General features: G+C 33.1%; 1 protein-coding gene across 3 annotated transcripts in view; it reads left to right on the top strand.

Annotated features, from left to right (window-relative positions):
- LOC119602704 (45 kDa calcium-binding protein) overlaps nt 1-25633 on the top strand; it is a 51864-nt gene extending 26231 nt beyond the window's left edge. For 2 of the 3 annotated variants that reach the window (XM_037954357.1, XM_037954356.1), the window contains 3 exons: nt 5296-6136; nt 24054-24738; nt 24813-25542. In XM_037954357.1, coding sequence (XP_037810285.1) covers nt 5610-6136; nt 24054-24738; nt 24813-24887 — 1287 coding nt within the window. In that variant the 5' untranslated portion in view covers nt 5296-5609 and the 3' untranslated portion in view covers nt 24888-25542. Of the gene's footprint in view, nt 1-5295; nt 6137-24053; nt 24739-24812 lie in introns of all 3 variants that reach the window. The other variant, XM_037954355.1, reaches the window with a different exon arrangement.
- Nucleotides 25634-26672: the final 1039 nt, after the last annotated feature.

Raw genomic sequence — 26672 nt, 5'->3', positions numbered from 1 at the left:
CCTATTTTTGGCATTCATACATTGCGGTTATAGACTTGGCTGAACTTGTGATAATGTTCGGGTTTCGTAATGAAGAAGAAGCCAAGTATTCAGCGTAAATCAAAATTTGCTTATTCTGTACCATTCAGGAGAGTAGTGTATCTCCAGTTGCATTTAATACACAGATTTTACCATTATGGATCTATATATCTGCTCCTCAATCATGAGGATGTAGGAGAAATGCCACTGTAGCTGCTTAAGAATTGTGAAGGTTCACTTGGATTACTTTCACTTCTGAATTTGGAAGCTTGTCTTCGTCCACTACTGTGACTTAACTATGAAAAATGTCTTTCCTCCGTCTGGTTCCTGCGGGAAAGTGAAAAACTGCAATAATCCCGGGAAAACACACTCAGAATTTAATGAAAATAATGAAACTTCGAAACTCATTAATCTCTCAACAAATCGAGGTTTTGATGTGACAAAGTCCAATTAAATCTTCTTATCTAGAGATTAGCCTTTAATCCAGAAACTTGTTTCAAATCATCCTTGGTTCCTGGATATATATATATTTTCTATGTTTATTTTAGCCATTAGTGTATTGATAGTCGTCTCACTTCGATGGAGGTTTATTTGGATTACCTTAATCATAGTCATCCATTGAACTGTCTTCTAGTGAATTGGAGATCACTTCTTCGTGCTTAGGATTTGACTCCTCCGAGTAGCCTAAAGTGGCTATAGATGTAGTGTCCGTATTAGGCCTAAGATAGCAGTCCTTTTAATTGACACCTTCATAATTTTGGAAAGAACCGCTGCTCTGGCGAGTAAATGATTTCCTCCTCGCTTTTAGGATTTGACTCTGCAAGTAGTGGTTAATTATAGTAAGTATTTTAGTGTCCTGGTCGGAGCTTGTTGTAACAGCCCTTCCAATCGGCGCCCTCCCAATTGCGGAAAGGGCAGCTGCATTTTTTTGTCTGGAGAGTTAGTGGTAATCTCTCCCGCTTTTAGGATTTGACACCTCAACGTTATCAGTAGTGGCTAGTGATGCTATGAACACCGTCTTAGGTATTTTAGTGTCCTTGTGTCGGGGATTGTTGTAACAGGACTTCAAATAAGAACCTTGTCTATTTTGAAGATGTCATCTTTAGAGGCGAAATAAGCCCTACCTTTGTTCTTGTCAAGACTAGCCGTGGAGTTTTGGTCGATATCTTTTACATGTAGAGTTCCACCAGGTTGTTTTTAGTTTTGAAAGACATCCCTTTTTTCAAGACCAGCTCAGCATTTTGGCTTCCTAGATTTTCCAATATATGCTCAAAAGAAAGTTTACTATTCCCTCCCTTTTATGTGGACAATGAACTTTGGCAGTTCCAGCTTAGCTGCGATCAGGTCAGGGATTATGTTTCCACCAAGTTCTTCAGGGTGCCAGCACATTAGTGAGATGAAAACCTCATCAACATCATGCCCATGTTGAACTCATAGCTCACGCTTATTATTGATTGTTTGCCCTTTGAAGCGATTACATGGTCCACAATCTTATAGCCTTAACTTTATTCAAAGTGCTTTTATCTTCTAGTTTCCAAAGTACTCTTGATTGCACATTGATAAATTCTGTAGGAGTATATTCAAATTGATCATAAATTTGTGCAGGAAAAACTTCCTGACATGTCCATATATGTATGTTCCCGCTCTCGCTAGTTCCTCTGCGATTTCGTTTTCTTGTTTATTATTATTTGTTGAGAACCTGTAACTCTTTGATACAACTGCTGACTACCTTAGAAGAAATACCACCGCATTTTCCATTTTCGTTGAACCATCCGTAAGGGTGGCTCCCTGTTTTACTTCTTTCCCGTTGTCCTTAGTAGAAATTTCTTTAGTAATATCCTTATCATCAACATATGTAAAATATGAGTGGACAGAACCTTGTTCACTTAAATATATTTACATAACTCGGCAAAAATCTCATAAATTAGTAAATCATTGTACCAAATTCCATGACCATTTCAAAATCTCATATTGTATTCAACCACTGTTCTAAAAAATGCAAAGATAAAGTTCAAATGCATTGTTTTGCCACTTTTAAACAAAAGTTTTTAAAATATTCCTTTTACTTCTTTACATCTTGTGTTTATTTTCTCCATTTTTTCCTGCTGTAACTGTTAAACTCTGTTTAAAAATAAAATGTGAGACAGTCAGTTACAACATACTGACAGACGCAGGCTTAAATTTAACAAAAAATACTTGTACAAAACTACTATTTATACTTACCTACTTACATACATATAAACCTACATACTTACTCTAGCATTAAAAGTCAGTGTGAAAGTTAGTCTTCTTGCTGTCCGGACATGTCCTAAGAATAGGATATGAAATAAATAAACAGAAAAGCTTTAACGGAAAAGAAAAAGGGAGTACAAAATAAGTCTACAAGACGTCACAACACAACAACACAGAATACCAGCACAAAATAATGACAGAAACAACGACAACAACAAACAATGTGTGCACAAATGCATGAAAGTAAAGTATTTACGTCAACAATTAACAACTACACCGAGGATGCTGTTAATAAGAGTTGCCAGAGTTTCGAAACCAAATACCAGAAGCCAAAGATATATCGACCAACCAAGAAACCTACTGAAACAATATCGAAGGACGACAAATTCTTCGTATAGAAAAAACAGACCAAACAAAAACATTCTCAATTGGAGATACATAACTTCTGGACGAACACCCAAGGACCAAGCTTCCGAATCCCCTAAGTCGCCTTTCAAAGAACTACTGATAAGAATGTTAGGCAAAAACTTCCAACTAAGAAAGTACTTTTATATAAAAAATACAATTCCATCTAGTAGTAAAATAAGCTAAAATGGCAGCACTGCAATGAAAAACAGCAACAGGGAATAGTGGCATTCATTATCCTTGTCAGGAAGAATAACAAAAGAAGACAACATTTGAATACAAACACGCAAAGTAAAACAGAGAAATGAAACAGCTAAAAGTTTCGTTTGCTACGAATGTAAAGGAAAAGAAAAACAAAAACTGCAAAAAGTTAATTAGCAGAAAATTAGAACAACCGGTTATTCGAATTAGCAGTCAAAGCTTGATATATAAATTTTCTAAGACATTGTTAATGGTTTATCATGAAACGAACTTAAGGGTCCAATCTTTGGTCTTAGGCTTTGCGGCCATTGACATGTTGGTTGTTAATAAGATTGCCGAATTTATATTGTTCGAAAATCTTTATGAAATTAAGATGAATCCCTCAGTTTAAAATATAAGGGGTGGATAGGATCCCAGATCCTTAAAGGTAAATTGACATCGTCAACACGATTGATAATACAATTCTGCATCATTCTGTACAAAATGAAGATTAACTCGATTTACTAAGATCTATCGAGTCGATCTTTTTCATTTCTTCTAAAACTCACTCATTCAACAAATGCGCAATTCCCTGATTTCACATTGGATAAAGAGTTAAGATACAGAATTAAGATCAACTCTATTGGAAGGTTTGGAATTTCCAAAGGGTGCTACGTATATGGGAAAGGCGGCTTCTATTATTGCAATAAAATCTGCGGCTTTGGAGTTTTCAAAAGATCCTACGTGCATGAGTAACACGCCTTCTATTAATGCAGAAACCCATTTGGAAAGATATGATGTCTTAAACCTTGCATTCTGCTCTAAATGTACACAGTGAATATAAGACTTATTCAGATTCGTGGTATCTTTGGCTAACTAGTCTGGTGGAAAGCGGTTTATCCATTTTGAATAAGTTACTCTGTAGTACTAGCTTGATGGAAATACAGAATTTGCGTCAGCAGATGGATTCCATCATATTGCAGATACCATGTTTTGATAGGACCTTCTGAATCAGAAATAGGACCTTAAACTTTAAATTCTGCACTGAATGTACACATCAGACATAAGACTTATTCTTGTTCAGAGTACTTATGGCTCACTAGTCTGATGTAAGGTGGTGGAAACGAAATATACCAGTCGATTGCAGGCGCTATTAGCTCAACACATCAAACGACTTTTTACTGCTAGCCATACCTGGCTTCGACACCAGACTGAAAGGGTCACGTGGACCCGATGAGCTTGGTTTCCATCATATTGTCTAATGCTTATCCATATAGTAAAATATCAAGTTGTCGATCATTGTCATCTACATAAACTGTCTTGAAGCTCTCAAGGTTCTCGCTTCGAATGTGATAAGGTCAACTGCATTCTCTTCCTTCTTAGGTGGGGTTAGGTTCATAGAAGCATTTATCCACATCAAATACATTTATGCCACTATCGGGCCTGGAGGTAATTCTTACGAATTTTCCAATTAGTGTTTCCAAGATAATTGTATCTAATTTCGGCGAAAGCCTGACAATGGCAAATAAAGGGCTCCAGAGTTTCATTGTTCTCTCCACATGCTTTACATTCGTCAGAATCCGCACGGCTATTTTTGTATAGCTGTGCCCGTAATCCTGTGTATCCACCTAGAAAACGTTCTATCATACTAATCTCAGACTTCTTCATTTTGAGGAGGCTTCTTGTCCTGCTCTCGTTAGGGTCATTCCAAAAGATCTTTATTGTTCTATCCATCGTTTTATTATTCCAAGAGGCCTTATGGGATTCTCCCACTCATATTTTTAATTCTGCCCTCGTGTCAAGTGCTTTTGCGTTCGTCAGTTTAACTATATTCGAACTCCCTTCCCTTTGGGCCTGGTACCCATATGATGTAAACCTTACCTCTGTGAGAGTATTCGGTTAGAGCTTTTTTTACAATCCAATATAGTCTTAGATTTAACTTTTTCATCTTATATCGCCCTAATTGCCTTCTGGCTGTCATATTTATTTTAATCCAATTTATACATTCCGTTATTGCTCGGACTACTACCTATTCGGGCAAATGAAATTACAAACGAATGCACAATTAACGGACTTTCCTCTTGCAAAACTATTTCTCAAATGTATATTCATATTTGATATATACTGGTCCACAGAAAAATCGGACCTGAATAGCTCTACTAGTATCATTTACAGAATATCCAAAATGTTGCCTTTCAAGAAAAAGGACTTGGCTCATGATAAAAATTCTTTAAGACATTTTATAGACATATTTACGGAACATTATACTGGACGCATTTTACATCGTATGACCTACCAAATCAACGGTATTAGACGAAGAATAATCGGTACAAGTCTGTTAAGTGGGAACACTGGAGGCCAAATGTTTTCCGAGTGTTCCCGCGAACTTACCGTTTTATAAAATGAATGTTTACGCAAATTACTCATTTCAACTCAAAATTTACATTTTTTCACTTTTAGATTCGAATAATTCAAAACACTAACTGTGGCATCAACCCAATCAACAGCATCTTAAAAAGCCACACAACGGTTACAAAGTGAACAGTTGCATGACGATAAAACGTACTAAAAAGAACAGGTGTTTAACGGAAAGTTTTGTTAAGAATATAAATCAACAACCGCAACGGCACCAAATTGTGCAGAACCAGACAATAAAAGCAATAAATTCGTATCTTTATGTACGACGGTGTGTATGACCAGACCCTCATATTCCTGATTAACAAACAACACACATTTACGCAGCAACGGCAAATTAAAAGGCAGAAAATAGCAACATGTCATTGTTAAATAAATTAAGTAAGAAATTACGTTGGCTACGGTGGTCTACCGTGTTTGCCATTGTGTTTTATATGTTTTTCATTGGTCTGATACTTCACTCGACCACATATAAATTGCAACATTCACTTAAAAATCCCCCAAATACACAACAGCATCAGCCGCAGCAGCAGAATTTCATGCAACATTATTCCCTAGAATGGAGTGAAAAATGGCGAGCTCAGCATGCAACAGGAAATAAGGTTGTGCCAGCATCAGATATAGACACTAAAAAGGCTTTGTCGTCATCCTCTTCCTCCTCATCTTCCACCTCTCACTCGGCATCATCGTTGTCAGCATCATTATCATTAACAGCAGCAGCTGCTGGTGCTGGTGCTTTGGCAGCACCATCAAAATCACTAAAGGTTGATGGTGGTGGCAATGTTGGCAAGCAAAAAAAGAAAAACTCTGTATCATCACCGGAAACTGTTATTTTGGTTGCAAGTTCCGCCAGTGAGAAACAAATTTTGGAAAAAGCTTTTAAACGGTGAGTTAATTTATACAATATTCTTTTGTATTTGTTTTATGATTTCAAATTTTATGTGAAAATAAGTGTGATGGTGAGTGAGAAATCATTAACTAATGATGATATCATTAAATAATCAAATGGTTGTAGCAGAGTGTTTTTATCTGATGATTGCTTCGAATGATGTTGAACTTTGAATAAAAATGTAGTATGATAGTGTAATGTATTAATTAGCTACTTAATCTATAAGTAATATTAAGGTAGCACAAAACTTATGTTTTAAATTATTTAATTTGAGTCCTCTCAATCGGCGAAGAAGTCACAGAGTCTGTCCAGACCTCTTTCTTGATTGCTATATTAAGAATCTAATTAAGTGGCATCTATTCTCTAATACTCTGGAATATTATATATATATAATTCAGAGTAATACTGATTTATGTATATTTTTATCAAAACTGTGGCCATGACTAATCAGACGAGTACTCTAGGTTTGATAGTCGGCGCTAACAAACCGGAATCCACATACTGACTAAATAAGATTGGTTACATTCGCCCGAAAGCTCAGACTGCATCTTCCAGTCGTAAGGATTTAAACCTTTACGAGAACCTTGCCAAAGAGTTGTTGATGTTTACCTCCAAACTGCTTAATGAAAATGCTAAAAAGTCTGGTGGCGTTTAATAACTCTCTTTGGTATAATAGGTCACTGAAGTTAGAGATCCGGCGTTCTTGACTGCTAAGAAGAAGTCTATGTGGTGTCATGAAAATATCTACCTAATTATCTATCTATCTATCTATCTATCTATCTATCTATCTATCTATCTATCTATCTATCTATCTATCTATCTATCTATCTATCTATCTATCTATCTATCTATCTATCTATCTATCTATCTATCTATCTATCTATCTATCTATCTATCTATCTATCTATCTATCTATCTATCTATCTATCTATCTATCTATCTATCTATCTATCTATCTATCTATCTATCTATCTATCTATCTATCTATCTATCTATCTATCTATCTATCTATCTATCTATCTATCTATCTATCTATCTATCTATCTATCTATCTATCTATCTATCTATCTATCTATCTATCTATCTATCTATCTATCTATCTATCTATCTATCTATCTATCTATCTATCTATCTATCTATCTATCTATCTATCTATCTATCTATCTATCTATCTATCTATCTATCTATCTATCTATCTATCTATCTATTTCAGAAGCTCATAATAGATTATAATCTACTGGTCCTATTAAATACAGAGCATTCGACTTTGTCATTAATTCGGCTGTAAAGCCCTGCTATCACATACGATTTCTTGCTCTTGGGCTTATCGTAATTACTCGTTACATACATATATTACATTTAGCATCCGATGTTGTTCTATAATGTTCTACCCCGTTCTAGGATAACCTAAGAACATGCAATCTTTTTGTATATGATTAATGATTAAAGAAGAACTCTAGTAATTACTTACTCTAGTAATTACTTACAAATAGCTGTATATGTAAGTGCTTGTAGCATTGATATTTTGTTTTCGAATATATTTTTTTTTTTGCACAAACAGAAAAATTTTATTAATAGTAGGCACAATGGGCGTATCCTACCATTCCAGAACAAAACTACTTACTTAACTCCTTATTAGCAAACAATCGTAGCAAGTACTTAATTAACTGCCTATTTGTAAGCTTGAGTGGTAAGTACTTACCCATGACATTCATATTTCTTACACTTACTTGTTACTCAAAACCCTGTACAATTCCTGAAGATATCCTTAATCTTAAGATCTATTAGCTGAAACATGTGTTGTAAAGAAATTTAAACATTCCCACCGAATTAAAAACGCTACAAATGGTTTTGTTAAAAGCGTGAGACCACTTAAATAAGTAGATTTATATAAAAGATTTACACAAAAAAAGTTTATTTTACAGAACTCAAGCAATATTTTATAAATTAGCACAAAAAAGACATTTACTTTAATATTCACTCTACTGAGGTTTGGTTGTTACAATGACATGTTTTGAGCAAATAAAAAATATATTTTGTTTACACACAAAACCACGAAACCACACCCTTTTTAAATAAACCAAATAGAATCCGTAAAAAAAGAATCACGGCCAACACTTAACAAAGGACATGCTACAATGTAATTCTACATAAAACATTTCTTATGTAAAATTATCCTATTACAAGTTACAAAAATTACAAATAACATCGTTAACTAATAATTTTAATACATGACTTAGATACAAATAACATGAATGATGATATATGTGTTCATTCCCATTAAGCTAAATAATAATTTCGCGTAATTTATTTAAATGTCAATCGAATTAAAACAATATTTGTTTAAATTCTCCCTAAGGTTTGTGTTTTCCTTAGAAACTACGTTCTTATCATTTATGATTTTGTGAATGAATGTAGGGTGTAAATGCCTACATTTCATATAAAACACCAAGATAAACTTTTCCTACATTATTTAAAATTTTGCTTGCGGTTTGCATACATAATAACAACGCATTTTGTTACTGTAACTAGGAGTATTTAAATAAAATCCTTTACACTCACAACAATAATTTCATTGTAATGACATAAAAAGGTCACAGAGAGATAGGTTTTGCTTAAAGAATTTTAAATAAATGCCATAAAAGCATTTATTTATAAGATAGGCCAGAGTTTATCGTTGTAATGATAAGTATCTCATGGATACAATCCTTTATGTAATTGACTTTTTTTATCAGAAAGAGAATATCAAGCAAATCACAAAAACACAGAGACAACAGAAATATATTGTAAAAAATGTTTTTCTCACATTCCAAATCACATAATTGTGAATATTTCTGTTGAGAAAAAGTCCAACATGAATTCTTAATCGACTTCCTCAGCAAATACAATGAGAACCGCACTAGATAACTTATAACCTGAAATAGGTGGGTATATATAGGTTGCCGGTAGTAATAACAGGATAATTCGAGGAAACCGACAGCCGAGTCAACTAGAGCCTAAACAATAGACACATCTTTAGACTGGACTATAGTCTGGACTATAATCTCGTCTATAGTCTGGACTATAGTCTCGTCTTTAGCGTGAACTATAGTTTAGTGTATAGTATGAAGAATAACCTTATATATAGTCTGGACTATAGCCTGAGCAACAGCCTCAACCTTAGTCTTCACAATAGCCTCATCTATATTTCAGACTACATACATGACTATAGTCCATAGTCTGGACCATAGTCTCATATATAGTATGGAATATAGTATCGTCTACAGTCAGGACTAAAGTCTCGTTTATAAGTATAGTATCGTTTATAGTCTGGACTATAGTATCGTTTATAGTCTTGACTATAGTCTCGTCTATAGTCAATTCTATAGCCTCCTCTATATTTCATACTATAAACATGACTATAGTCTAGATTATAGTCATGTCTATAGGCTAGACTATAGTCATGTCTATATGACTATAGTCATGTCTATAGTCTGGACTATAGTCTTGTCTATAGTCTGGACTATATATTGTCATAGACATATATATAGTCAGGACTATAGTCTCGTCTATAGTCTAGACTATAGTCTCGTCTATAGTCTGGATTATGGTCTTGTCTATAGCCTGGTTTATTGTATTGCCTATAGTCTGGATTATAGTCTATTCTATACTCTGGATTATATTGGACTATAATCTTGTCTATAGTCCGGATTATAGTCTCGTCTATGTTCTGGAGTATAGTCTCATCTATAGTCTGGACTAAAGTCTTTTCTATAGGCTGGACTAGTCTCGTTTATAGTCTGGACTATAGTCTCATCTATAGTTTGGACTATATTCTATAGTCTAGTCTATAGTCTGGAACATATTCTCGTCTATAATCGGGACTATAGTCTCGTCTACTGTCTAGACTATAGTTATGTCTTAAGTCTTGTCTATAGTATAAACACGACTATAGTCTAGACTATAGTCTCGCCTATAGTCTAGACTATAGTCATGTCTATAGTCTGGACTATAGTCTCGTCTATAGTATGGACTATATATAGTCATATAGCCTGGACTATAGTCTATTCTATAGTCTGGACTATAGCCTTGTCTATAGTCTGGACTATAGTCTAGTCTATAGTCTGGACCATAGTCTAGTCTATAGTCTGGACTATAGTCTCGTCTATAGTCTCGTCTATGGTCTCGTCTATAGTCTCGTCTATGGTCTCGTCTATAGTCTCGTCTATAGTCTGCATTATGGTCTTGTCTATAGCCTGGTTTATTGTCGTGCCTATAGTCTAAATTATAGTCTATTTTATACTCTGGACTATATTGGACTACAATCTTGTCTATAGTATGGACTATAATCTTGTCTATAGTCTCGTCTATGTTCTGGACTATAGTATAGTCTATAGTGTGGACTAAAGTCTTTTCTATAGGCTGGAGTAGTCTCGTTTAAAGTCTGGACTATAGTCTCATCTATAGTTTGGACTATATTCTATAGTCTGGACTATAGCCTAGACTATAGTTATGTCTTTAGTCCTGTCTATAGTCATGTCTATAGTCATGTCTATAGTCTGAACTATAATCATTTATATAATCTGGACTATAGCCATGTCTATAGTTTGGAGTATAGACATGTCTATAATCTGGACTAAAGTCATGCCTATAGTCCGGAATATAGACCAGACTAAAGTCAAAACTATAGTCATGTATATAGTCTAGACTATAGTAATATCTATAGTCTAGACTATAGTAATATAGTCTAGACTATAGTAATATCTGGACTATAGTCTCGTTTATATTATTGAACTATAGTTTCGTCTATAGTCTGAATTATAGTCTCATCTATAGTCTGAATTATAGTCTCGTCTATAGTCCGGTATAGACTATAGTCTGGAGTATAATCTTGCTGTTAGTAATATATTCCAAAGAAAATAGTCTGTGCTACAGTTTCTTCCGAAAACAATTCATAAACATTTAAAAAAATATTTAAACATTATAACCAAATTCCATTTTCGGTTTCCTTGCTATTGACCATAACTCTGAAGGTGGATGTAACTTTGAACTTGTTTACCTTTCCAACAGATAATTGAACCCTTATCATAAAACAGGATAAAGGTTAAATAAAATTATAGAAACTTGCAAAATAAAGCACTTGCTACATACATACATATGTAGGTATTTCTTAAAGCCACATTTTTTCAAATTTCGCATTTAGGAAAACATGTTGCAAGGTTAATAAGAAAAAAAGGCGAAAAAGTTACAACTCACTTTACTAACTTTATTCCCGGGAGTGTATTTAAACAAGTAAACATACATAGATGTTGTTACTGTTGTTGATAATACCCTTCAAACATTTAAAAGAGAAAACTATTGCGCATCACCCCAGACGCCACGTCAGAAACACTTCTGGACGATTGTCAGACGAGAACGCACATTTTACAAAAACAAAATACATTGATTTCGAATTTTCGTCTTGTAGAAATATACTTTTAAGTTACTTCCGGATGATAGTTAGAAGAGTGCATCCATTTTGCTTAAACAAAAAACCATGTCTGTTGAATTTTTTTCATCTGGAAGTATACGTTTTAGTGACTTCTGTATGAGAGTTGGGTGAGAACACACATTTTACAATAACAAAATACATTGTTTCCTAATTTGTATCTTCTTGATTTGTATGTTTATGTCACTTCTGGAAGACAGTTTGAAGAGTGTTCACATTAATGTTGTATTTTATTCATCTGGAAGTGTGGATTGTAGTCACTTCTGTACAATTGTCAGACGAGAGCACACATTTTACAAAAACAAAATACATTGATTTCTAGTTTTCGCCGTCTGTAAGTATACTTTTAGGTTACTTCCGGATGATAGTAAGAAGAGTACAAAAACAAAAAAATATAAATATGTACTCCATTTTTTAGCGTGAAAAAAAAATAAAAATAAATAATGCAGAAATTTTGCTAAGTTCAGTGATGTTTTGTGTTTTGTTCAGTCATGTTCAGTTTTAATTATTCATCGTAAAACTTAAATGAGTTATTGAATTTAATGTTCATAGAAAAATAGTGTAATTAAAATATTGTGAACCTTAAGTAATAAAAAACAATATGACAGTGTTGTGTTAAAAATCAACTGTTAATAAACATTTAAGAAGGTTTTCTCAATTGGCGGAGTGTAATAAGTATATACCAAAAAGTATAAGGAAGGATTATATAAATAAAATTAAAAAGTAAGTTGTCATATTAAAATACTATTTTAGGAATATGTTAACAACTCTAAACGGCTTCCATTATGTTTAAAAAAGTCTAATATGTTTAATTAAAAATTTTTTTATATTATATTTCGACTCTCTCTTAATTCGTTTAGGAGGTATAAGCATTTAAAGACTTTTTCAAGTTGTACATTTCGGCTTTCATTTGATGAACATTGCATTTTTAACATATTTAGATTTATTTGAGTTAAATCTTAACTTTCAATATTTTTAAAACTATTTGCGCATTTAGGTCTGGAATCATTATATTGAAATTAATACTACTGTTTTATACATAAATTATTTTTTGACTTGGGTCACTCGACACGAAATTGCCCATATAAGATATTTAATATTGAAATCAGATAGTTTTAAACCCACCTTTTTTAAATAAATACAATTTTATTAATTTTCATATAGCTTTGGATTTAATTATTCTAATTATAGGTACTTTTTTAGTTATTAACACCAGGTCTTTCTATGACCTATCATATGATACTAATATTCTTAATATTTAGCATGCCGTTCCCAAGATATTGAACCTAAGTATTAGAAGAGAGCAAACAAAAAATAGTATTGCAATATTAGTGTCAAAAGCATTATCCCGTTTAGGGTCGTTAAGGTGTTTCTATCGTTAGTGACTGTAAATAATTTAAAAAATAATCCATGACTTAGTAATTTCAGATCTTTATAGTCGGTTTAATTTCAAGTTATTGAAAAAATGTTCATGAAAGGTAATGTTTTTATTGATTCAAAACAATAAATAAATTAATTAATATTTAATTATTTTATTTTTTAGAAAGCAGTAGCTAATATTGTACCCCCTATTAAAATACTTCTAACCGAATTAAAATATAAAAAAGGGATCTGGTAAGTTATATATGTCTTATTTCATCACGTGGTTCCATTAAAAATGTCGATTATTTGCAGAAAATGTAAAAAATGGATCTGACCGTTTAAACTTTGGTGGTAAATGTATTGGACATGAGAGAATCCTATTTTTATTGCTTCCTAAAGTATAACTGGTAATTTCAATAAATATTCAATATTAATTATAAGATTATTTTGGTTTATTTCGTTGAAGGATTAATGCGTTCCATAATATAACTCTTACAATTCGATGGATTAATCATAAAATTGATGAAGAACTACAAAAATATTTTAGAGTCCAACGTTTTACAATTTTTGGAAGTATACCAGTCAGCAGTTGGAATATTAATACAGATTATCTTATTATAAGGTAATAATTCTAAATTTTTGATACAAATGTACATTAGACCGACTCACTATGTATGGAAAGCAAAAACGTGTTTTTGTTACCCATCCCAAAATTTACCTTGCTTTGTTTTATGATGATTCCCAAAATATTTTAAGTGACCGCTGGACCAAATTAAAAAAAGGTATTTTGGAATTATTTTTTTTTTAAATTTTTGTTTGTTTTGAAACAAAATATCCAATACGGGGTATCGTTTAAAAGGTATTTTAAAGTCGCGTCCAATGATGTATTAATCATAAATAATCGTTTGCTTATAATTGTCATATTCCAAAATATTTAAAATTGTTAGGTTTTTACTAAGAAAAATGAAATATATGCACAATTTTGCAAATTTTGCGCACCACTAGACTTGGCTTCAAAAAACCTTTCAAATGATACCACATACTGTATATATTGTTTAAGAAATGCTGTATAATTTAAAACAAAATAACTAAAAAGGGACTTTTTTGTAACCGGTTCAGCTCACGAACGGCCATCGATAGACTAGAAATATTTTGGGAACCATTATAAAACATAACAAAGATTTTTTGAAGCTGGATAAAATATTGAATTTAACATGAAGAATCGTGTTCCCATACGATATTTTCTTTAAAACTGTCCAGCTCACGAATGGACAACACTTAACCGAAAATATTTTGGGTAACATCATATTACATAACAGCGAATATTATGAGGGGGGTAACTCAAGCACCATTTTTTGTGAGTCGGTCTAATGTACATATATTATTTTTTTTAGATTAGTTGTTAAATCAATTATATTTTCTACTATTTTAATTTCAATTAATTCAATAAAAACTGTAAAATTTCATTTTATTTAGATTTATTTTTATAGATTTTATTTTGGTGAGTATACAAATAGAAAAAGAGAAAACTCATCTTCTAGAAGACGAGAATACTCATCTTCTAGAAGAAGAGAATATTCATCTTCAAGAAGAAGAGAATACTCTTCTTCTGGAAGAAGAGAAAACTCATCTTCTAGAAGAAGAGAAAACTCAACTTCTAGAAGATAAGATAGGAACACTTCTAGAGAATACTAGGTAGTCACTTCAAGAAGTGACTTCCTAGTCACATCTAGAAGAGTCTTTGGCAACACCTTACTTCCGAGAGTCATCTAGAAGTTTCTTCTGTGGGTCTTCCAGAAGTATCTTCCAAGTTACTCTTAGACGTTCCCCAGCTCGGCATCAGTTCTTCCCGACTGGTTACAAGAATTCTTATACTTCCGCAACATCGCTGGCGAGCTTTTAGCACGTTTGGAAGTTTCACACGGGTAACTTCCGCAATAGAAAATGTTTGTAGGGTACAAGTGAATAATTAACAACAATTCTGTACTGGTATTAGTATACAAAAAAATAGTATGTATGTTTGTGTGCAAATATAAATAAAATGTAAATGTATAAATGTACGTATGTATGTACATGGAAATGTAACTTCCGTTTCCTATGTTGTAAATGAAATGTTTCAGTTTTTTTCTTTAATTCAAAAATATTATTCAAATACTCACACAACAACACAACACATTATAAACACTTTATAAATAATACACACTGTCAGTATTTTGTATAAATTATGTATATTTTCATGAATGTGTGTATATAAGAATGTGTTTGTATTAAAACTCACATTTTTTAAAGCCTTAAAAGATTTAACAGCTTTTTTACTTATCCTTCTTCGCGGTATTTTCTTTCGCATTTCATCCTTTAGACGGCTGTGTGAGTGTGTTCTTTTTAAATACTATTAATTTTATGCAGAGAAAGTATGAAAAAAACGAAACTTTAATTTTATTCAGTGTCTGTCTCTTAACTCTTTTTATACTGTTTTAATAAAATTCCCAACACACCCACACACCCTCACACTTATTCACGATTTTATGAATTAAAAGTGTAGGGCAAAATTTCGATTTGTTACATCGAGAAATATATACATATGTATGAATATATAACGAAGATTGTTTCATTGCGTATATGAAAAATGTTCATTGTAAGCATGAAACATATTCATTCACATGCAAAATGTGTAAAACATTTGGTAAAACATGTACCTTCTTTTAGTTGCTTTTACTATTATTTCAACAACAACACAAGGTCGGTCACTAATTGGTTCAAGTCCCCACAAAAATGTTTTGTGTTTCGGTTGTGTTCCAAGTCTCCTTATAAATTGTCATGATTAGGTTAGGTTAGGTTGATAGAAGAATGTATATTACATCAAATCCAAGGAAATAACCCTAGGCCACTATCGGGCCTCTTGTGCGCGACTTTTCATGGAAGAAAAATGTTTGTTTGTATTAATTGAATGTTTTATCTTTCAATGTTCAGGAACTCAGTTTCCTGGACATAACTCCTAAGAATTTTTCAATTAGTGTTCGTGAGGAATGTTATATCCGGATCTAATGAATTAGTAATGCCTGACAGTGGCAATGAAAGTGCTCCAGAGTTTCACTGTCCTCTCCACATGCTCTACATTCATCTGAAACCGCATGTTCAATTTTGTATAGCTGTGCCCGTAATCATCTGTGTCCACTCAGAATACGTGCAATCGTACTAACCTCAAGAGATTTCTTCTCTTGCTCTCATTAGGGTCACCCCACAGGATGATGATGATTCTACCCACCGTTTCATTATTCCAAGAAGTCTTATGGGACTCTCTCAACCATACTTTTAATTCAGCCTTCATAGCGTCGAATGATTTTGCGTTCGTCAGGTAAACTTCCTTGTGCTCCCTTCCGTTTAACGCGAAAGGCGATCACTATTGACAAACAATCCGTTGCCAATAGTGAGCTTACCACGTTTGTTAACATTTAGACAACGGATGTGTATAAAATTTACATAGTGTTGTGATGTTATTGAAAAATTATAAACTCTTTGGTGTCAATTTGGCGTGTATATTTCCTTTTCCCTCTGTGTACTAGACATATGTATATGGAGATGGTTCTCTCGGGGATCACAGAAATCAAGACATTGATCAAGATATGAACTTCAAGTATTCTAGCTAAACTAGTGAGCATTTTACAACAAATTTGTTACCTATTTAGATTTCCTAAGGAATTTAATCAAGCAATGCCGATTCTGAAAATCTAGAGGTTATTGAATAAAAAAATCCGGAATTAATCATTCCATTCTAATCGAATTGACGAACTATAGCTATTATAATGTTAGAATTATGAACATTAGATCCTATCATTCCTTATCTTACAATTCCTTCGATGTCAATGTCAAGAAATAACTGTAAAATTAAACCGACACTGTAAAATCGTTGGAGTAAAGTTCACTGTATAATTTTCGCCTCCTTTAAACCCTTCTAGTACAAGTATTTAGTTGTGTATTAAGGATGTTATAGTCGTTGTTGTTGGAGGATGCATTTGCTACTGTTGCTGGTCTTGACGTTGTTGTTGATGCTGTTAAAGTGAAGTTCTCTATAAATTATTCGGTTAGTCCTGTGTTCTTAATTACACAATTATTGGGGCGTTATACGAGTACAGTTTCCAGTATTTTGTTTTCATTTTTTTTCCTCCTATTTTGAATGTTGTGTTGCTCAGTATAGTTTTCCTTTATCTACAGTGGATTTGTGTGGCAATTATGTTGCCTGTAAATAAAAGTGGGTGAGGCTGGACATGCAAGGATAATGTTTTGGCACCGACATACCATACAGCAATAACATTATCATCAACAACATCATCATCATCGTCCTTAACGTTATCGCCATGAACCAAACAGCAACAACAATACATAGTTTAAATAACATTCATTCTATTGGCGGTTTATAATTGTGGGTCATATAAAGACAATTAAATGAACATTTTTAAAATGTGATTTAAAGCTCATTTTAATATGCGTGTATTGGGTGGTTTAATTTTAAATTTATAGAGTGACAGTCAACTATTAGTAAATGGTTTTATACAGTTATTTTAATGTAATTTTTAATTAGTATTTGGCCGTTAGTTAGGATAAATTTAAATTAAAAAGTTTAGTTTTTAAAATTTAAAAAAAAAATTGAAGAAAATAAGTATGAAAACCTAGAAAGCTTAACATCCCCCGGAACATGTTTCCTTGATGACAGATTCCATCTTGGTGTATCTTGGGGGCAAAGATGTACCTCTAGTCTGCCGGGACTAGAAACTGGTGATGATCAAATGTATCCTCAGCCTTTTCTTGGAATGATTTGACATGGGATCGAACCAGAGCACCAGATAATCTGGTACTACGGTTGGCCAGTTACCCGCAGGACTTTGTCCATATTTAACATCCGCACCCGGAGCATGTTTCCTTGATGATAGATACCATTTTGGTGTATTGCACTCCTGGGGTAAAGAGGTGCTCCCAGTACTTATAGTCTGCCGGGACTAGAAACTGGTGATGATCAAATGTATCCTCGACGTTTCCTTGGAATTAGCACCAGATAATCTGGTACTACGGGTGGCCAGTTTACCGCAGGAATTTGTCCTGGCTGGCCAGTTGGTTAAGATCCACGAAGTGGCTGTGGTTTAAGCCCAAATTCGCGGGAATGGAAACTTGGTTAAAAGATTGATGAACGGTGAGATATAATAAGTTTCTGTTACCGCAGGCTGTGATTAACAAAATGTTGGATTTCGAATACTTGTATCTGATGGATGATGGTCGGATGGAGTGACGGTTGAAGAGGCGATGGAGTTGGTTGAGACGTTGGCAGAGTTGTTAATACATTGATCATTAATTTAACGGCGATTTTTCTTCATGGTTGAGTCTGTTGGAGTTTACTGTAAAACATGCTCAACTTATAACAATAGGTCCGTGAACCCGTGCTTCGGACTACTAATTTGTTATCCCTAGATGCTATTGCCGAAACAACAGAGACATCTCAGTAGTGTGTCGGAAGGCCTTGGGGTGAGTCTTTAGATGATGAGAATACCGATAGGAACAGAACATTCCTCACAGCATCAATTTTCACCTGACATTGGGTCCGCCCCTTCTATCGGTTCTAACCAGTGATTGGCTTTTCCTCTATAGGGGTTTGATTGAACTTAACTTATATACCTGTCATTCCTCAATGGGGCTACTATGACAAGAGTTAGGATAGCTCGGGTACTTGAGCAAAGTTCTTGTACATGGACCCGCAAAACCATGTACAAAAATTGCTATCTGTGTATAAGATACACAAAGAAGCGGTGGTAAGTCGCCAAAGAAGCTCACGCTGTGAACGAAAAAGACCAGTGAGAAATAAGGCCAACACGGTAGGTGTTCATGTAAAGCTCTTCGATATTCCTTCCATATTTACCCAGCAAAAAAAGTAAGGAGCTAAAAAGCTACTTTCCAATATCTAAATATTTATTAGGATTTTAACTCATTATTTAAAGACGTTGTTGACATTGGAGGCAAGTGCTTACCACGCTCACTTGCAAATAACTACTTACAAATAGGGAGTTAAAAAGTAGTTTTAGTTTCACGGATATGGCTCACACAGAATATGAACCTAGGACTCTGCCGACCAGAGCAACTAGAAACATCGCCATTCATACTCTCGATTGCGTTCCACATTATAGGACTCGACTAAATCCGAAACAGGCATCGAAACAATAGCTTTGTAGTTGCGGTGCAGTGAAAAAACTTACGATTAATTTCAGTCCAGGCATTTGTAAATAGACAAGGTTCTCCGACAAGGCCGCAACAGGAACAACTTTACAATCACGGTCTAGTTAGTTCGTTTTCGTACAGATGTTATGTAAATTAAAATCAATCGAATTGGTTTCGTTTTCGTTAGTTCGTTTTCGTACAGATGTTACGTAAATTAAAATCAATCGAATTGGTTTCAAAAGTTTTTACAAATCTTAATTTCGTTGGCCTAAGTAATATTTTAAAACCCTTTTCAAACTCTTCCTATACAAATAAGTATGAATTTATGAATTTATTCATATGCATTCGCAAAAGTACTTAAGCAAATAAAAATGAATAAATATAATGACATTAAATCGTTGAAATTAAATTAAAAACCCATTTAAGTGTTGCACCAACAAACACGAATTAAAACAAATTTCGCAAAAACCGGGAAAAAAATCAGCTTCCAAACGTATATGTAGTACTTGTCGAACATATTTTTGGTGGCGCAATAAAATGTGTGTTGCGGTTTCATTTTGTGAATTTGTATGTTGAAAGTTATTCATTTGAATTATTCCTTTGATCTCACGCTTAACTCGTTTTGTGCAGCGTATTTAAACGCTGCCAAATACTATTAATATATATTTAATTATTTTATGCCAAAACAACAAAAAATAATAAAAAAAAGTTGAGAATTGAGAAATTAAAATTAATTAAATGTGGCCAATAAAATTTACAAATAAGAAATTATTGCTGGATTATGGGGGTTGTAAGGAATAAGTGATTAAAACTTCATTAGTTTATTCGTATAATGGTATTAAAATTTTAATTAATATTTTAATAGTACTTTTGGTAATGTCATACGACATTTAATTGTTTGCTAAATCCTGTTTATCCTTTTTAACAGGATACACAAATATTTAGATCTTCTTATTTAACATATGATATGCATGTAAATGCAATCCGTTGCATGCATTATCGAAAGGGCTTAATTGATTTGAAATATTTATTTTAGAAACACATTTTGACATTTAGATACAGTGGGCCTAATTCAATTTTTTCTTAAATTCTTTTTAAAAAGTCTATTCAAGCTCAATCTTCACGAATAAGGATTTATTCCTTCTTATCTGTCGATAATTTTTTTGAATACTTAAAATTAAGCAATATCTTCCAACATCTTCTATGGAACGAAATGACCGGAATTGTTTGACCATTTACAGAAAGATCGATATTTACTGATATTGCAGCTCCGTTTCCCATCGATTCCTATTGGAATTGAAAATCCCTAGTGTTACAGGTAGTTGCAGTCCAAGGACAAGGTTAGGTCCTTATGTTGTCATCAATGGGGAAATACTTGAGTCCATTATGTCACACCCTTTGCGTTACCTGTAAAGAGAGCGTATTAGTATACTTCGACCTAATTACTCTGCAACCCTATCGAAAACAGTTTGTCACACGAACAACTTAAGATATATCCATTAGGTAGTGCAAAACATTTCAATTTGTGATTAGCTATCAGAGAGTGATACTCTCTTCTGCCTCCTCATCCCTACAGCTTCTGCAGATCAATAATTACCGAGTAAGTTTAGTCTTCTAGCATGTTATATCCTCGTCATTCTTGCTTGTAAGCATTTTTAGGAATAATGTCCGAAGAAGAATTGTCAGGTATCTGTTGATGACCTCGACCAAATATATTCCTATTGTGAAATGTTTCTCCACCTCATTTAGGGCTGCCCAGCATTCTAGGACCAACTTTGATGTTGTTTAAACACCAGAACCTGAATCCTGGTATCGTAAACCCAATAAATGTAACTAACCCCTATATTCCATCAATTTTAATAAAGATGAAACAATACCGAATCTCCTAGAACTTAATATTCCAAATTTTGGAATTAATACCAGTTCTATTGTCAACTTTAGAGAGATTTATACAACTTTATTGAATTGTTTATCTTACATTTTAGGTTCTTAGGGCCTTCAACTCGCACTATGAGCTAGTTTATGCGGGGAATAAATCGAAAAGTTCATTTTTTTCATCTGCGCTAGTTCACTAGATGTAGCAATAGCGAGTGTGTGTGTGATCAACTACACAATCTGCGATGCTAAAGATAAACTATCATTATCAGTTATATAGATCAAACCTACGGCTTTATAGTCTCTGAACGCCACTAAATATAGCAAGTCTGATCAACTACTCAATTTGAGAAACAATAGTTCATTTAGAATCATAATCGATTATATAGATCAAACCAATTGTTTTATCGACCATGAACTCCACTAGAATCTGGTCGACTACGCAATCAGGATCATAAACGTTGAACTAAATCTAGGATCATAATCGTCGAATAAAACGAGCGCAATCGAATCTGGGTCTGATCAATTACGCAATCTGAGTTCATCATATTCGTTGAACCAAATCTAGGATCATAATCGTCGAACCAAATGAGCGCAAGCGAGTCTGGATCTGATCACTTAAGCAATCTATTACATAGACCGAAATAACTACTTTATAGTCTTTGATCTCCACTATATATAGCAAATGTGGGTCTGATTAACTACTTTATCTGGGACACAGTAATTCATCTAGGATCATAATTGTTGATATAAATTGGACAATGGTTTTATTATCTCTGAACGCTAGCTCAGTTCATCTAGGACCATAATCATTGATATAAATCGAACCAATGATTTTATGGCCTCTGAACGCGATAATTAGGTTAGGTAGATAGGAGGATATGTTTCAGAGTTTTGTTGTCCTCTCTACATGATCCACATTCGTCTGAATTCGCACGTCCTATTTTATATAGATGTATCCGATATTACGTAGGTCCACTAAAAATATGTACCATCATACTAACATCAGAATTGCTCTTTTTTTAGAAAGTATCTCGTCCTGCTCTCTTTGTGGTCCTAACCACTGTTTCATTATTCCAAGAGACCTTATGCGTTAGTTATATCAACCAGAAGAAATTGTATTAGTTTAGTTTCTGATTCATTCAGCGATCATAACTTCAATGTGCTGTTATATCCAAAGAACTTAATCTGGCGAACCAAGGGTATAAAAGCAAGTTTGTAAAAAAGTGTTCATAATCCGAAAAATTGGAAGACTTAAGCTTAGGAATTTATAAGTTATGGCATACAGTTGGCCCTCTCTTTAAAACGACCAAGAAGATTAATAGTTTGACTCTGAACAGCACTCGACCAAGTGATACGTGTTGAACTTTCACCATCCATGTTGCTGTTAAAACACCTTGAAAGCGGTACAGTTATTACAGTTTCAAACTTGCCATAGAGAAGAATAATAATAGTTATTGACTAGAAAAGTTCAAGGAACTTAAATACAAACCGATATCTTGTCTGTTATCGCGAAATAACTTTTAAAGTCACAATTGATTGCAAAACCATCATTATCCGTCAGATTTTTTGTCTATATAACACTTACATGTTCTTATAAATAACCTTCCGGATAAGACTCATGTTTATCAACTAGAGAGAATCGAAAAAGTTACGGAATTTTGAAACCCTGTGATTTGAAACTATTATTTTAAAATTCAAAACTGCACTTTCTCTTCATATAAATGTTGGGTTTTGTGCTCGTAGAAAAGACACTTCTAAAGGAGTGAATTGTTTCAGATATAGTCCCATGATAGGGAGCACAAAGTACTCTTTTACTTGTGAGGACTCTTAAGCAAATTCTAGACTGGATCCCAGTGGATGTACACATTTTACTTTTCAATGAGGCATTACCTTGTCTTATACGAATTTTTAGATGATTGCTGAAAGTGGCTCACATATTTTTGGACTAATATATAAGCCCAGAGTGACCTAGAAACTAGCTAATTTAGGCCTAAATCGCTAAAAATTTGTAAACTCAATTCTAAAGCGCATTTCAACCTTGTCAAGGAGAAGGTCACATTCAAATCCAATTTGCTGACAATCTGTCATGCCTGAGAACACTGATGAACAGTTTTCTTCTAGTTTAATCATAAAACATTCTTAAAATCATTTCTACTTAAATTCTAATTTATATGGTTTTCTATCTATCTACTTTATCTCTCTCTTTTATTGCTCGTTATCCACTGTACATGACTACATGAGTATTAATGTCTTTTTATCCTTTTATATTCTCATCATCCAACGAACCATTCATTGGTACTGACACACAACAAATGTCCTACAATATATAAATATATATACATATGTACAAACATGCAAGAACATGTTTTATCAAGGGAACAAATGAATGTTTCAATAATTTATTATCGAAATCTTAATGACACAAGTATTTAGGGCATGACAATGCAGACCAAAAATCTCCTCGACTTATGAATTGAGTTGAAAATCCTTAAAACAACAACAGCATAATACACAAACATTCCACTTCAGACCACATGAAAGGATCAACAGAATGAATGCATCGGTTGTCCCATTAAATATTTCTAAAGTATTTTACAGAATGAAATTTTGAGGTTATGTTGTTGTTATTCTTTGAAAGTGTATGATGGGTGGTCATAAATTAATTGATTTGTGGGACCGGGTGGCATATAAAGGAATAAGTAGTGGTTAAAGTGGCACAGGCTGACAAAATTCGAAACCCTCAGAGCTTATTCTAAAGACTGAGTCATGCTGAATCCGATTCTGACTTCAGATTTTCTCTATCATATCAGGGTTTTAAGATATCTTGTTTTGAAATTTGATAAAACGATGTGATGAAAAAAAATTCTAAGGCTATTCGGATTCAGCGCTACTAAAAGAATACTTAGGTTTCTGGGTTAAAATTTTGTCGGTCTGTGTTATTCTTTATAAATTGAATGAATCTGTAATGTTCATTTAATGAAAATTGTATAATTTTTTTCCTTTCAGAGCCGATCGCAATCATGACAACTACTTGACCATTAAAGAACTGGGACAATATATAAATAAAAACATAGTGGACCATATAGATGAAGCTATACAACTTAATCCCCGGGAATTTCGTAGAGTCGATATAGCACCGGCCGATGGCCTTATAACCTGGGAAGAATATCATCGTTTCTTTTTAAAAGAACACGGTATGACTGAAGCCGATATTGATGAACATAATGAAATCAAACATACCGCCCTAAATCGTAAGGCCCGCGAGGATATGATGCGTGACAAGGCCAGATGGTCGGAGGCGGCTAGAACTGATCTTTTTACTTTAACTATAGATGAGTATCTATCATTTCGTCACCCCGAATCGAGTATTTCAAATCTTTTGGAATTGGTAGATGATTTACTAAGACAATTCGATCAGGATGGTGATGATCAATTAAGCATAGAGGAATTTTCGGAGGTAAATGTGGCCGATGATGATGATTTGATCAGAAAATCTTTAATCTCCAAAACGGTGGTAGAACGACGAGAGGAGTTCAAAAGAATCATTGATAAGAATCAAGATGGCAAGGCCGATAGAGGTGAACTATTGAATTATGTTAATCCCAAGACCCCCCGATATGCTTTGCAAGAGGCTGCCACTTTATTTAGTTTATGCGATGATAATCGTGATGGTAAATTAACTTTAAAAGAGGTAATTAACTTTATTTAAAAAACATTACATTTAAATTAACAACTAATATTTTTTTTTTTTCTAAATTTCTCTAGTTAATTTCAAATGCTGAAATATTTTTAACCTCTAAAATGATCGATACTGCCCAAAGTTTTCATACGGAATTTTAAATTCTCCTCTCTGCCTGTGAATGGATCCTCTTTTAGAATAAATATTTTGTAATACTCACACATACTCATACATATCTTTAAACTAACAATTTCAAAGTAATTTAAGTCAATTTTTATTAAAATACTTAACTTAACAACTTAACTAAATAAAATTTCTCAACATAAAAATTTTTATAAAATTATTTTGTAAATTAAAAATATAATTAAATTATCTTCTACAATAATTAAATGTTTGTTTGTTTTTATAAACATTTTTGGTTATCCATGTCCTAGTTATTCGTTATTTGGCCAACATAACCCCAACTCCTTCCACAAAGTTAACAAATATTTTTTTATATTAAATTCTTTGCAAATATTCTAGTTGAGTAATACAATTTTTTCGGCTATAATGTAAATAATTTGTTAAATTTTTTTTGTTAACCATACTTTGGAATTAAAATAATTGGTTTTTTAACAAAAGCCAGGACTTTTCTTAGCAATATCTCTAAAAGCAAATATAAAATAAATTGAAAATAAAAATAATAATAAAAGCGTAAAGGAAATGTGAAATTATATAGTGATATTATATTTAAGTTCTGAAAACCATTTACACATACAAATACTCAACAATAAACACACACACTCATACATATATACATACACCAATAAAAGCACCCATTTTTTTAATAGAAGAAAAATTATTATTAAATAAATGTATTAAAAATTGTATTTGTATAAAATGATAAATAAAAATTATAAAATATTTCATAAAATTATATAGTATTTAGCAAAGTCATTTTAATCGGGAATATATAGGTCCTATAAAGTTTAACTGCTCGTGTAACTGTAGTAGCTTCCCAGCTCTAAAGAAATCAAACAAATAATCAATGTTAAATACCCGACTGTGCTCAAATAAGAGTAATCAGGTGGATGAAATGCAGACAAGATAAGATCTGATATTGAGGTTGAAGATATACTCTCACTTTAACGATATTACGTATTTCCGAACTTAAAATACTGAAGCAGTACTAACCTATAACAAAAAGTACTTTATAGATTTTAAAGTACTAGACTATATACTAGACTATATACTAGACTATAGACTAGACTATAGACTAGACTACAGACTAAACTATAGACTAGACTATAGACTAGACTATAGACTAGACTATAGACTAGACTATAGACTAGACTATAGACTAGACTATAGACTAGACTATAGACTAGACTACAGACTAGAATATAGACTAGACTATAGACTAGACTATAAACTAGACTATAACTAGACTATAGACTAGACAGTAGACTAAACTATAGACTAGACTATAGACTAGACTATAGACTAGACTATAGACTAGACTATAGACTAGACTATAGACTAGACTATAGACTAGACTATAGACTAGACTATAGACTAGACTATAGACTAGACTATAGACTAGACTATAGACTAGACTATAGACTAGACTATAGACTGGACTATAGACTAGACTAGACTATAGACTAGACTATAGACTAGACTATAGACTAGACTATAGACTAGACTATAAACTAGACTATAGACTAGACTATAGACTAGACTATAGACTAGACTATAGACTAGACTATAGACTAGACTATAGACTAGACTATAGACTAGACTATAGACTAGACTATAGACTAGACTATAGACTAGACTATAGACTAGACTATAGACTAGACTATAGACTAGACTATAGACTAGACTATAGACTAGACTATAGACCAGACTATAGACTAGACTATAGACTAGACTATAGACTGGACTATAGACTAGACTATAGACTA

This window comes from Lucilia sericata, unplaced genomic scaffold, assembly GCF_015586225.1.
Source record: "Lucilia sericata isolate MDLA Ls3-8-SP2 unplaced genomic scaffold, ASM1558622v1 Contig000249F_arrow, whole genome shotgun sequence".
NCBI classification, from domain to species: domain Eukaryota; kingdom Metazoa; phylum Arthropoda; class Insecta; order Diptera; family Calliphoridae; genus Lucilia; species Lucilia sericata.
This window is presented reverse-complemented; position numbering and strand designations above follow the sequence as displayed.